The 14,104-nt window shown below is 39.7% G+C and overlaps 1 protein-coding gene across 2 annotated transcripts in view; it reads left to right on the forward strand.

The window, feature by feature from the left end:
• The window catches only part of PTPRN2 (protein tyrosine phosphatase receptor type N2), a 707,013-nt gene that overhangs the window by 642,840 nt on the left and 50,069 nt on the right, over positions 1-14,104 (forward strand). For both annotated transcript variants that reach the window (XM_075419758.1, XM_075419759.1), the window contains one exon: positions 7,503-7,576. In XM_075419758.1, coding sequence (XP_075275873.1) covers positions 7,503-7,576 — 74 coding nt within the window. The remainder of the gene's footprint in view (positions 1-7,502; positions 7,577-14,104) is intronic.

Raw genomic sequence — 14,104 nt, forward strand, 5'->3', positions numbered from 1 at the left:
TTTGCACAGTGGTTTGAAAGCTACGGGTGACAGGTAAACAGAATACAGAGTAGCTTATATGTCTACTAGAAAACTGTAGCTACAACTGTGGGCTGGGTGCATGTGGTGCTGTCATGTCAGACACTGTTTATCTCCTTATAAGTTGCATACATGTTACAAAAATGCACAACTATGTCACACAGCACTGCTGCTGCAGCTGTGCTGTCTCATGAAATTCAATAGCTAGGGTGCTTTTCAATGCTGGAATATACTTTCTGTACAAGAGTGGCATCTGTAGCCATTCAACAGAAAGAAGTTTGGCTTGTGTTGAGACAAGTTGGTATCATGTCCATCCAACAGGAACACCAGCAGCATATAATCAGAGCTAGATGGTCTGTTTATCAGATACTCAGCTGTACTGAATGAGCCCCTTTGGGCTTCAGTGGATAAGCTTGCAAACTGGCTTCTCTCTCTGCTAGGCTTAGGCTAAAAAGAGAAAGGAAAAAAAAAGCAGCCAGTGTTTTATTCCTAGAATCTGCTCTTTCCTGTAAGCAGCCACCTTTCTAAGCCTGAAATAAAAGCAACATATTTTTCCTATGCAAATATATGTATCTCATAGATTACGTTGGTAATGTATGGCCACGCATTTTATTAAGCAACCAATGAAACAAAACTGAAACTGAGAATATATGCACAGTCCACAGCAACAAAAATGCTCTCAGTCAGTGTGCCCACAATCCAGCTGGGTAGCTTGGCAAACATATATAGCTATTTTAATTTTTAAAGTGCCCTGAAAACATTATTTTTCCCTATGAGAGCCTTGAGCAAGTATTATTCCTCCTTCAGAATTGAGGAAATGACAGGTAACACATTAAGTAAAGGTCAGAGACAGATTTAGAGTGAAAATTCTTTGGAAGCACATGATAATTTAACTGAGCCCATCAGTCCTTACATATTTGCTTCAGCGGGGTTTGGCTCTCTTGTTTATGTAGTGGCTCTTTTTGCAAAACCTTGCTGCTTAAGAGTACAGTAGTTTGGTGATATGAATTCTCCTGAGTAAATACGGTGCCAATCAAATGCCTTTTGAGGCAACAGCAACAGTTTGGTGACTTCCATGTGTTCTGAGATCAGGTCTGTTGAAAAGTTCTAAAGAAGTCACCATGAAAGTTAAAAGAATGCAAGGCTGCTTTGCTCTTTTCCATCCTGAAAAACCAGCATTTAACTGACATGACAGGAAGTGAAAACTGTTCCATGATAATGTGTATTGATCCAAATTGATCTTCCTGCTTGAAGTGTTCTTTCAATGTGGACTTACAGTTAGACCATCTTAAGCTGTTCCAGGTCTCTGCTCCTAGATGAAGCCATGCTGGTTCTGGTTGCTGCCTGGAGACAGCATGGGAGCTACAGGTGTTGCCAGAAATTGATGCTGGTCATTCAGCTGATGTAGGAAACGTGTCTGCATGATAGAAGGAGCAGTAAGAGAGGGTCCTTCAGACTAGACCTTTCTAGCTCTGAATCTAGAAGTAACATAGCTGCGGCAGTGCTAAAGAGGAGAGATTTTTGGCTTGGGTGTTATGCCACACTAGAGAGCTGAACTATTTTCAGAGCTAAGATAGTCTGTCTCTTTTCATCATATTGTACCATGTGGATGAATCAGCCTACGCTGATCAGCCTGCAGCTGACAAGCCTCTGCCGTTGCTGCTTCCATGGCACATTCTTCCCATCGCTGAGTCTAGACTGAATCAGTACTACCTGGATGTGTTTAGACATGGACAAGGTGGCTGCAATTTGTCTGAAGCTTTAATTAGAAGTATTTTAACACATTTAAAATTCCTTAATACTGTTGCAAGAGTAAAATGCCATTTTTTAGCTTTGTTGCAATGTGGAAGCTTCTAGAATAGCTGTTAGTGCACTGGGAACTTTCCTTTTTGACTGAATTGCACAAAATTACCTGCCCTCACTTTCTGAAGTTTCTGCACACTGGTAAACAGCTGTCACGTTACATCCTGAAAACTACTTTGATGATGGATGGAAAGTGTGGCACAGAGTTTAAACAATATTACATCTTGATAAGGTGGTGGCTACTGTAGACTATAAGATTAGACTGAGATGAGAAAGGGCCCAGTTTGCCCACTTTTTTTTTTTACCTAGTTTGACATCAAAACTATAGCAGAAAGTCACAGATTTGCTTTATAATAAATTAAGAAGCAAAGCTGATATGCTTTTGATATGCTACACGGTTGTTATGCTACATTCAAAGTATTCTCACAGAGTAATGCCTTGTTAGCATTTCCTTACCGCTTTCATATTCATAATCACCTTGACAAGGTAGGACAAGATGGCCAGTTCATGTAAAAGATTTCATCTTAGGAATGCTTCAAAGAAGCTTTAATATCATGTTGTATTTACTTTGCATTTTCCTTTCTTAACCAGTCTTAAAATAATACAATATTATTTTTTACTGATTACATAACTGATACAATTTCTTAGCATTATCTTTAGTCTCACAATTTTATCATAACTTACTCTTATACCCATCTTCTTTATTACAAACAACTTTTTAAAAACATGGTAGCAGAAAACCTTGACACTGCACTTAATTAATTACTAATTAAAAATTTCTAACAATTGAAGTAACTTGGACCTTCGCAATGAATAAAACTGCATCCTTTTATCCAACCAACAACTAGATTGCTATGATTTTGGGCAATGGGATACCTTTTATTCTGTATGAACGCATGAGTAGCTCAATTTGTTGATGTCCAAGAAAAAGCTTTCCAGACTATTTTCTCTTCTTGTAACTCTGCAAAATAAAACCATCTCAATAGGGCAATACTGTATGTTGTTATTTATGTAAACCATAGGTACATACAAGTATTTTAAACATTTGGGAAACAACTTTTTTGCAGTGAACGTCTGTCAAAAGCTGTCTGCTGTAGCTGTGTCCATGGGTCATGGTATATATTAGAGCAACCTGCGTACCTCTGTGCAGTGGTTTTCCTCCAAAGGAAAGCAAAGCATTTAGGGGCAGAGCATGCTCCCAGCTCTGAGGCTTGTGTGCAGTCAGAGCACAGCCTGGGGATGTGCATCGAGGATGGGAACATCTGAGCAGAGGGTACTTGCTCTGGGTGTGTGCATTATCCATATCAGTAATGCATGTACAAATAGCGCTCTGGAATAAATGAACTTCATTTCATAGAATCATAGAATGGTTTGGGTTGGAAGGGACCATATAGATCCTCTATTTCCAACCCCCCTGCCATGGGCAGGGACACCTTCCACTAGACCAGATTGCTCAGAGTCCCATCCAGCCTGTCCTTGAACACTTCTGTGGAGGGAAGTTCATTTCAGTTCAGGTCTAAGAACTCCGTTTTGTGCAAATAGCCTATGGGCAAAATAATCAACAAATCAACAAATTATGATTCTTCTCAATCTTCAGGCTGCTCCACTTTTGCTTCTCAGTAGTTCTTCACTTTCCTACCTCGGTGTAGTTCTCTATAGTACTTTCTATGGAAAAAAAATACCAGTCTAAGTCTAGAAGGAAGAGAGTGATGATCCAGGCAGAATGTGCCAGGTTGGTGGTTGTGAGATTTGCTCTGTTCTGTGATGACTATGGGCAACCCAAAGTCGCCCATATTCCTGGTTTCCAGCCTTTGTTGGTTCTTCTCCTTCAGAAGTATCTGACTAGAAGAAAAAAAAGGCAGAGGGAATTAGGTAAGATGTAAATCTTATTTTTGCAAGCTTTCAATCCCCATCTGAGAAACAAAAGAAGTAATAGATCTTCATTAAGTCACAAGGCCACTGTGAGATAGATGGAAGACTGTGAGATGGCATACTACTGTAGTAGTGAGCGCTGGTTAAATAATCCAGATAGATGTGGTGTTTTGCGCTCAACTCAAGTCATTTAAGCACTGAATCCAGTGCTGTTTGAGACGCCTGATGTATTCAGGGTACCCACACAGAGCTTATAGGTATAACACAGACTCCATGGGAGACCTGTGCCCTTCCAACTACTAACCTGAGTGTCCTTAGGGCACGTCTGATATCACTAGAAACCTACACCGAGGCATTGAATCAAGTTCTCTGAGCACGATTCTGTGAAATCGTAGATTAAGATGCCTAAGTTTGTCTCCGTGTAGCGGCCTCCGTATGAGCCGGCTGTCAAAGCATCCATTACAGCCAGCGAAGAGGTGATCAGTGCAGTGGCATCATGAGAGCTGTACAATGGCCAAAAGTTGGTATTTGATTCACAGTGACATGAATAGCTCTAGGATGCCCTCGTATGTCCTGTGTGAGCTTCAGATGTTGGTCCAATAGGGTACGAGTCTTTAGGTCTTGGGTCCTATCTGTTGTCCTTGTGCAATGTCTCCTCTACGGTTTCTTGAACAGTACACATTCACGTTTAGCCAACTAAATTAAGCTCCATTAATTGTAACCTAGTCCACATGAAGATATCTGTATGTGGACATCTAAACTTAGGTTTCTCAGTCTATAAATGGAGTTTTATATCCTGCAAACTCATGTACATTTGCTTTATATTTTGTCCTTTATCCTCTATATTTGATATGTATATAAAACACAACATTGTGCTATATTTCTCCTCAGTTATAGGTTAGTACTAGCCTTCTTGTTTAGAAAGCCTCTCTCTGCCACACATATCCATCTTTACATGTTGCTTTTCTTTCAGCTGTGGCTTGGCTGGAGCAATGGCAAATGCAAAGTAGTTCAGCATTCAGCAGTAGCTATTGAAATGATGACTGGTTGTAGCTTGGCCAGATTGCAGTAGCTAGTAACAGCATTTGTCTTTCTTCTCAATTCCTTTTTACCATCCCTCTCCTCTCCTATTTTTTCATTCATCTTTCTTTCTTGCTTTTTAGATTCATGTTATATATCTTCCTTTATTGTCATCCCCTTCATTCCTTTTATTTCCTGCTTCTTCTTCTTCTTCTCTTTCCTTGCTTCTAACATAAACGATATGCAGTTTACCAAAAAGAATCTTGTACATTCGGCATTTCCCCCATAGTTGCTTGTTGTTAACATAACAAACTGGTGTCCGTGGTATTCTTTTTTTTTTCTTCTTTTTCTACTTGTTTTTGAAGAGCTATTATGCTAGTTCCTAGAAGCTTTGAGGTGATAACAAGCATAGACAAGCACAATCTGTTCGTTGTCAATATGAACGCTTGATGCTGCAACTGAAGCACACATGGGTGCAAACTCTTGATATATGCAGAAAACACATGTACAACCTTTTTTGCAGACCTTTTTTTTTTCCTGAGCACAAATACAAAGTCTCAGCACCTTTTCACTACCAGAGACGTAACATGTCTCACCCTCTGATAAACCCTTCAAGACAGCAGGATAATTATATGGAACACTAAATCAGAGGGTCTGGGTAAAACATTATGTTTTAAAAAAAAAAGTTCCTGAACTTACTGATCTGACACTTGGCTTTTATTGGAGAGTCACATCTGTTTGCTAAATACTGATGAATCCCTGTCTGCTCTCTCTCCCTCATCCATTTGAAAACATTTCACACATTTTCTTTGGTTTTGCTATCCAATGAATGGGGCTTATCCCGAGTGCTTTACTTAGCTTAAGATACGGGAGAGACCACGTTTAGTGCTTGTAACCTGCATATCTCCTGCATAGCATAGCCAGAAGGTTTCAGAGCTGTAGTTCTTCAAGCACTCTGTGACAAAGCTTCCTGTAAAAAATCTTGGGTAACTCCAAGATCTCAGAAGACACAAATTCATTTTTATGTTATGGTTTTTTTGTACAGTAGTGCAAAAGTAAGGTGGAAATGAATAATGTGCATGAAGATAAGATGTTCCCTTTCTCATCTTCATCATCTTCATATTGTTTTGAAACCTTACCAGAGGAAAACATTTTATGTGAATAGTAAAGAACGACTCTTCGTTCTTTGACATGACTTGCTCATCTCTAATCTTACTCCAGGAGAAGGTTGCTCATGTTGGTAGGTTAAATACTGCTGAAGAGATTGAGTGACTATAAACAACACTCACTCAAGCACACCTTTGTCTTGCTCACATGTTGTACTGCCATGACATTACTGGTGAACAAACCTAAGCAGAGCCCAAACCCCTTGTCTCTACTTTCCTGTGTGGTACTTGCAGTGTTTGATGACTCATATGTTGTTCCTTGTTATTAAAATAATGATTGGTACTTAATACTTTAAAAAGCCAACTTGTAGTTCTGCTGTTAAGAATGGTGCCACAGGCCACTAGACAAGATACAAAAGGGGACAGGGTTTATTCCTGTACTCTTGTTTTGTCTGTTTGAAGAACTGGTGGAAAGATCCTCTCAAAACATCAGTGTCCATGTTCAGCTGTAGAGGGTTACAGAAAGGGCAGCTGCATGACCTCCCACCACAATATACTGTGCAGGGTAGGTTTGCTAAGAAGTATAAGTTGTGCAGGTTGTGTATCAGCTACAAGTTGTTTGAGATTCATGTGAAGACTTAGACATCTCTCACATAAATTATCTGCGTGTGGTCTGGTCTTTCTTTAGTCGATGGAAAGAAACGGGCACTTCTCGCATGCAATTTGGCCTGTTTGAGACAGCTAAATCAGGATGAGATGATTCATGACAGAAATATTTCTTTTCTCTTAGTAGAAACTGAGTCTAGATGACTGGAAGAGATGCAGACATCTGCATTGTCACTGTCTAAATACAGACAAATAAAACCCATCCATTACGTATGTCCTGAAGCAAAAAAAAAAAAAAAAGGACTAGAGTTTGGGGTGTATCAACTCCAGTAAAAGTGCAAACTAAAAAGTGATAAAAGAGCCTTGACTATGGGCAAACAACATGAATAAGTCTTCTATGTCCAGAGCTGCTGTTTTCTTTACCAGTAGTGTCTGAACTAGCTCCGTTACGAGCGGTGTAAGGTATCTATATGTGCTCCAGTTGTACTTTTAGGTGCAGCTGTTATCGGCATTTTCTCTCTCCCACAACCATCCCTAAGTCATATAGTCTCCCCACATCACTAGCATAGCACCACACAGCGCTGCTCTTTGATCAGGATAGATGAACTTACTGTCCAGCTCCCAAGTGTGCTTCGATGTTCCTGCTGTTCATTTGTAGAGAAGCCAGGTGAACAAAGTCCATCAGCTTACTTCTTCCATGACCCTGCAAACACATGTTTTTGATAACACTGTTTTGTGTTTTGTTAGTGGTTTGCCTAGTTTAAATGTTAGACTTCATGGGCAGTAGAGATTCCCCTGTTTCCTCTGCAAGGTTGTAGTACATTATGGTGCATGTCATGAAGACATGCTTTCTGATACTCAGCTTCTGAAATATCTTAGTGCTTCATTCCTGATTCAAGCTGTGAGGCTGTGGCTGTCTCAAGGCTATGCTAGGCTGAAAGTCAAAAGGAAATACCCTTTATGATATTTACCGTTTGCCTGTCTTGAAATGCACATTAATCTGACTTTGAATTGTTTCATTTAAAATGGGTAGAATACTTGTATAGAAACCTTCTTCTCTTATTTTCTCCTTTGCAGATGATCATTCCAGGATATGTCTGAAAGCTGAAAGCAGCCACGACAATTCAGACTACATCAATGCTAGCCCAATTGTAAGTATGGTAACCTATGAGAAGTAATCCAAATAGCCAGTCCCTTCTTTCCTTGTTGTTAAAATATGCTAACCTGAGCCACCTCACTGCTCAGGTGGTGCAGCCACAGGTTGTGAGCATCTCACAACTCTGATATCTCAGGCTGTCCTTTCAAATTGAAGAGAAATAAATCTTGTCCATGTGCATGCAATGCCCTTGAAGTTTATGTACTAAAAAACCAAAGTCACTAGATAGTCATCGTTCTACCTTGTAATACTGTCAGGTTTTCTGTACCTGATATTATTAACTTATGGATTGTAAAATTCAACAATACACCCTTAGCGGAGCTTTTTGTTCTCTGAGGAGGTAAAACTTGCTTGTTCTATTTTGCTTCGTCTTACTAGCTACAGTTGTAGGAGGAATGGTTTCTGTAGGCGTGGAGAGCCGAGCTCCACAGTCTTCTGAACTTCTTCTGCATCAGGAAGTGACATTTCCTCTTCCCTTTCTTCCTCGGTTGCCCTACCAATGCGTAGCTTGGTGTTTCTGTAGCTCTCCTGGTTCTTCTCTGAGCTTGCCGTTCTGAAAGCGAGAATGAGATTCCTTACCACTTGCGTATTCATTCAAACTGCAAAACAGGTCAATCCAATTTTTGCTTCCAAATACTCCAGTGTGGCACAGCTGCCCTTTCTCACCCCACGTAAGCTGAATATGAATTCTTTCTTGTCTGTGAAGGATAACAGGGAGAAAAGGTCTCTGTTTTTAGACACAAAACAGGTGTGATAGAGCTAGTAGCATTGCCCTGTCATAGTGTCTCAGTAGAAGTGTCATGATACCCTTTTGGAGGGGGAAAAAGGCACCGCGTCCTTGCCCTCTGTGAGTGCTGGTACTGGAGTCACTTTTACTCATGGTTCTTATTAATTAGGCACTAAAAAGTTACTGTAGGGAAACTATGAGAAAGAACTTGGGATGGAGAACTAGATCTCACTGCAGTGGGCTCTGTATGCTGTTACTGGCTCATTTTCCTGGGGAGTATCACTCCTCCAGTTAAATCACTTTGTGTGGGCAAGGCAGCTGACAATTTGCAACAGCATGAAATTACAGGCTGCTTTCCTTCCAATGTTGTTGACAATACTTTTTTTCTTAAAAAAACCCCCACAACTACATAGAAACTGTTCTCTGAGCTTTGTTTTGTTACTTTCAGCAGAGTTGAAAAGCTTCATTTCCTGGAACATACAAAAACATTTTATTCAAAGAGTTAAAAAATACACAGAACCCAACAGACATCTTCAGGATGCTTCTGTCTTTGGCTTAGGGCAGACGGGAAGCCAAAGCACCTGCATGCTGCAGGGATTGCCAGCTGCCGTTTTAGAGGACAGGGGTAGATGCACACAGATTAGAGCAGGGTTTGGACTACTTTTAAGTATGTCTCTGACTAGACCAAGCGCTAGGTGGCCCCAGGATCTGGAGCTCGGGGTAACTTGGCACTCCAAGGAATATGTATGCTGCTTAGACAGCTGTGCACAGCAGTCCAGCTCCAGGGCTTCAGTGCTTTGTTTGCCTGTCTTCAGGGCACGTTTGGTGAGTTATGTTTGATGAAGTCTTAATTTGATAGTAGAAGCTGAGAGGTTTTGTGGCAAGCACAGGAGTGGGAGGTGTTAACTGGAAGTGAGATCCTGTATTCTTGTGAGAGCTTGATTGTAATTCGCATGACTACACCACGGTACGGAAGTAGAATTACAGCATCTGTAGGCAGTGCTAAGCCAGGTCCAGCAATGCCAGCAATACAGATGCTGTATTTTTACCAAATAACCAAGATGGGCTTCTGCAACCTGCCCAGAAGTCTGTGTAGACACAGATTAACTGTTTTTAGTACACAAATTTGATTGGGGAAGGGGTAAATTCTTGCATATGTGTTCCATTTGCAATTGTAATTCTGGATTATAGCATATGTATTACTCTGATAAATATTAGATTAAGTGGTGTTGGGGTGGAGAGACAGGACCAAGATATCCCGTTGACATAACTGGGATGAGATTTGCTTTGTCAGGATGCCCAAAGCTAATGTAGGCAGAGGGCCTCTGCTTCCACAGCTGTAACTCTCATGGTTTTACAGGGGGTTGTAATCTTAACTTTGCATCCAGCACTTAATAAGCGTATTTTCTTCTGCAAGGTTAGAAGGTATTTCTTTGTTATAGCTTTCCCAGACGCAAGAGTTTGTTCAATAAAACAAGTCACACTGATGAAGCAAAAATTCATATGGTTGTCTCTATATTGCTTACAGAAAAATTTCTATGCCCGGAGAATAAGTAGGTGCACAAGTGTTTCATTGGATTGGGACAAGAACCCAGTATCTTGCATAGCCGTGAAAAATTGCCAAGAGAAACTCTTGAGTTGCTCTTCTTCATGGTAGGATAGGGACCCTACTGTGTGGGAAGAAGTGCCACAGCCCACATTTGTGTAGATGACCTGTTATTCCAAGGAAAGAGATGCTCCAGATGGTTTTGTGAGTTTGTTTCACTAAATCAGTAGTCATTCTGCTATGTTGAAAGCAGCAGATAAAATGTGTGTTTCCTGAAGGTGATGCAGTGGGAGGTTGGTAGGAGGAAATCACTACTTTGCAAGCCCGTAGTTTGGAAAGATTCCCTGCAAACTGTTTCATTTCAAGACAAATTAAATACCTTCAGGTTAGCGTTACAAGCATGTTTGTTAATCTGGTATCATTTTCGTATAATGAGGTAGAATATAGGAGTGACAGACATTCAGTCTCTGTTCTCCCCACCTCAGAAGACTACTGGAATATTATATTGGGCACTTGATTGTGCAATATTTACTATGGCCGTACAGCTATCGTGGCCAGACCTGGGCATATGTGCTATTACTACTGCTGTTTATTTGAGATCTTTTCTGTTAGCAGACGCACATTTAATCAACGTCTTTGTAAGTGTGCAGTGGATGTGGAGTACCAGTAAGTCTGGCTTTATTCACTCTTGCAAAAATCCTACCATTTCTTTCCTTCAGACTGCTGCCTTTCAACTTAAATAACCTCAGTAATTATCATGTCAATACAGTGATGTTCCTGGTGCATTTGCACCTTGCAGCGCTTGGGTTGGGAGTGAGCATTGTAGTGAGCTGTAAGATGGGCATTAATAGCGCAGGATCAGTACGGTCTGAACTGACTGGAAGAGGCTTTTTTCCTCCCTGCGCATGTGAGCTGTCTGGTGAGCGAAGAGTGTAAAATAATGATATTTGAGCTTCGTAAAGGGAGGCTTCCAGTTGTGTACATGTCGCTGGTTAGCTCCAGCTTCTGGGTCAGTGGTCCAGTCTCCAGCTGGGGCTCACTCAACCTGAACTTAAGTCTAAATGAGTGCAGCAGTACACCATAAAAAAATCCCCGTGCTAGACAATGAACTGGCCACCTGCCCACACATTTCTTCCTTTTAAAAAATGCTACCTCCCTCAAGACCTCCTTTCCCTCCAATATGTTGTGAAAACTGGGGTTAGATTGATGGCCTCACCACGGCTGGGAGTGGATGAGGAGAGTCAGCAAAGATGTAGTCCGAGTTCTTCCTGTAGGTCTTTAATTTCACTGTAGCATGAGGCCAGGCAAAATGAGTCCTTAGGAGGAATTTGCAGGATAAAAGTAAGGTAGAAATCTGTTTCCCTCCTCTCTGAAATAACATAAAGTACTATGATAATAACTCTGCTATCGGCAGCTGAATGAAAGGCTTGCAATTACAGCACAAGAAGACCCTGACTGTGCAGAATAAAACTGTGATAATTACATCTGTCATATTTGTACTTAGTCCTCATTAAATTTCGGGAAAATCATCCAGTAGTAAATAATGTGCAATCTTTGCTTTTAAATCAGAGGTCATGAAAGTAAATGGGAATTCTGTTTTTCCTCATAGGGTGTCTGAGAGAGGAAAAAAAAAATCCCATCAACTACATTTAAAAACTCAGTTTGCTTATTATTGAAGACACCAGACTGAGGAATGTCATTAGCGTGACAGTTTATTCAAACACAGCATACAAATTTCATCACCAAGAATAGACTCTGAAACTCATAATGGCATTCACAACCAGATTTACTTCTTTCATTCCATTAGGGGTTTTAAAGGAAGGATTTAAAAATTGTTTTAAATTTTAATTCAAACATGAATATGAGGACTCGTCTACCTTTTTAATTTTAATGCTGAGATGAATGTGATTACAAAGTTCATCTGCATTTTCTGGATATGCTTTCTTTTACAAAAACAAATATACTTTTTTACTTTGAGGGACTGTCTATATTCTGTGTAATAAATACAGGCATGAAAGTAGATTTTGTTAGTATTATAAACACATTGAATCTGAAACCTACACAGTAATTTGAATCCACATGAATTTTTAAGGTATTAATCAGAGTTCAACTTTCTTTCTGTCATATTTGGTCTACACTGGATCTCATTCTGATCTCATATGATTTAGGAATATTTCAGCAGGACTCAGAGGATTTAGATCAAGGTAAATATAGTGTGACTGGGACCAGATCTCACCCAGCATCTTTCTGTGTGGAAAGTAAGGATCTGACGAGCTGAGAGGGAAGGCAGAGGGCAGGAATGAATTGGTGTATTGTTTACATGAGATTTCAAAATAGTCATGGATGCCTATTGACATTTTCACTTTAGTTGACAGTTTTAGAAGACTACGTGAGGAGAATCTATATGTATCACTCTCAAATCCAAATACAGTAAATTTGAGGATATACTCCCGGAATGTATTGATTTTGCTGTATCTCATCAGCATTATCAGTGAAATCATGCAGCAGCACAACCTCTATCTAAAAACTCAACAAAATTCAGAGTTCTTCAGGGAATCCTTGCAAAGTCCTAGGAAGGCAGCTGGATAGTAGAACTCATGAAGGAGAACCTAAAGGAGTAGCTTTTGTTCTCTAGTAAAGCAGAGGTGGAATTGTGGTCTGATATTAATTTATCGAAGGTGCAACTAACCGTGATACTGTGTTCTTCATATATTTGCCTACTTTAAGATACTGTAAGTCAATTTATGTTACAAAGCCCTGTAGAAAAACACAAGTATTGCCACTAAATTTTTCTGTAGTTTTTCTTTTCCAACAAGGGATCTGAATGCTCCTCCTTTTTGTTTGCATTTGCTTTTGATATTGGTAGCGATGGAAATCACAACAGTCTATTGCATGGTCAGTTATAGTAATCCTTGATCCCTTTCTTTCCCTAACACAAAATCATGGGAAAATAGATTGAAACATTTCACCAGACTTGCCTTTGTTGTACTGCAGCAGAAAATCAGAATTCCACCATAGCAGAACAGTTGTAATAATTGCAGCTTTTTCTTTCGAAAAATGGCTGTTCAATCCAGTTCTGATGTAAGCCTTGTGAGCACAGTGCTTTGATGGGGACAGAGAGGGAAAAATCTTGTTCTTTTTGAACAATTACTATTAGGATTATTTCTGAAGGTTGTTCCAATGTAAAATGTTAGCAAACAGTCGATTTTTGTTTTAATACTTGATAGTGTGGAGCGTGCTGTTCTCTACTCTTCTCTGGAGAATACGCTTTCTGTTTTATTTTCGTGAAGTGAGAAATCTGTGGGATCCTTGAAAGAAGATAATGGCTACTGACATAAAAAAAAGCCTTTTACTTGATCCTTGATTAGTTAGTTTAAAACCCATTACTGACTTTATTTCTTTGTTCAAACTTTTGTTAACTTTGATAGATTAAGATGCCCTTGGTGTTCTTGGTGGCCTTGAGAGAATAAAAAAGAACATAACAAAAACATTCAAGAACCGTCCGTTGCAGTCACCTTCTCACGCCAGAGTAGTGATTTTTCACACTTTTCTTGAAATACGTGTACATATAATAGAAAATTAATAAAATCAGGAATTTGGTTTAATTAGGTTAATCTTTGGCCTTATTTTTGTTCAGTTAAAGATCATTTAATAGTGTGATAGGGCTTTCTGCCATCTTCTGTTTGCTCCAAACAAGAAGAGTTTCTGCTCATAATTGTTTTCTGTGTAACACAGTGTGCTTGGAATGTAATAATTGTAATTGTCTTTTGAATTATTGTTAAACTGCTGATACACTTCACTACTATGTGCTTATTGTAATGTTTGCCGCGTTCCAATAGCACCTTTGTGACAGAGGTTGATTAATGCTGAAATTCCAAGAATGGCCTATTCCTGATTTATCAGCTAAATGTTGAGAAGTATTTCCTCCACGACAGTGCTATTTGCATCATCCTTGATTTTTTGTGCCTTTGTGTTCTAGCATGTCTACATACAAAATAATTTAATTTATGAAGAAACTCAGGGTAAATTGTTATTTTTCGAAAGTTTGGTGCATTCCCTGTCAGTTACATTTCTAAGGCAGGCTCTCGCCTGCTAGACAAGTGACATCATTTGCAAGTGGATGCAGCCTGCAACAGTTTCCACTGGGAGTAGCAAGTCCTTCTTGGTGCAGGTCGATTTTTCTAAGCTAAGATTTTTAGTTTGAGCTTAGGAAAACATTTAAGCACATGATTAAACCTGTAGATCTCTGT

The sequence above is a fragment of the Opisthocomus hoazin genome, chromosome 4 (assembly GCF_030867145.1).
Source record: "Opisthocomus hoazin isolate bOpiHoa1 chromosome 4, bOpiHoa1.hap1, whole genome shotgun sequence".
NCBI classification, from domain to species: domain Eukaryota; kingdom Metazoa; phylum Chordata; class Aves; order Opisthocomiformes; family Opisthocomidae; genus Opisthocomus; species Opisthocomus hoazin.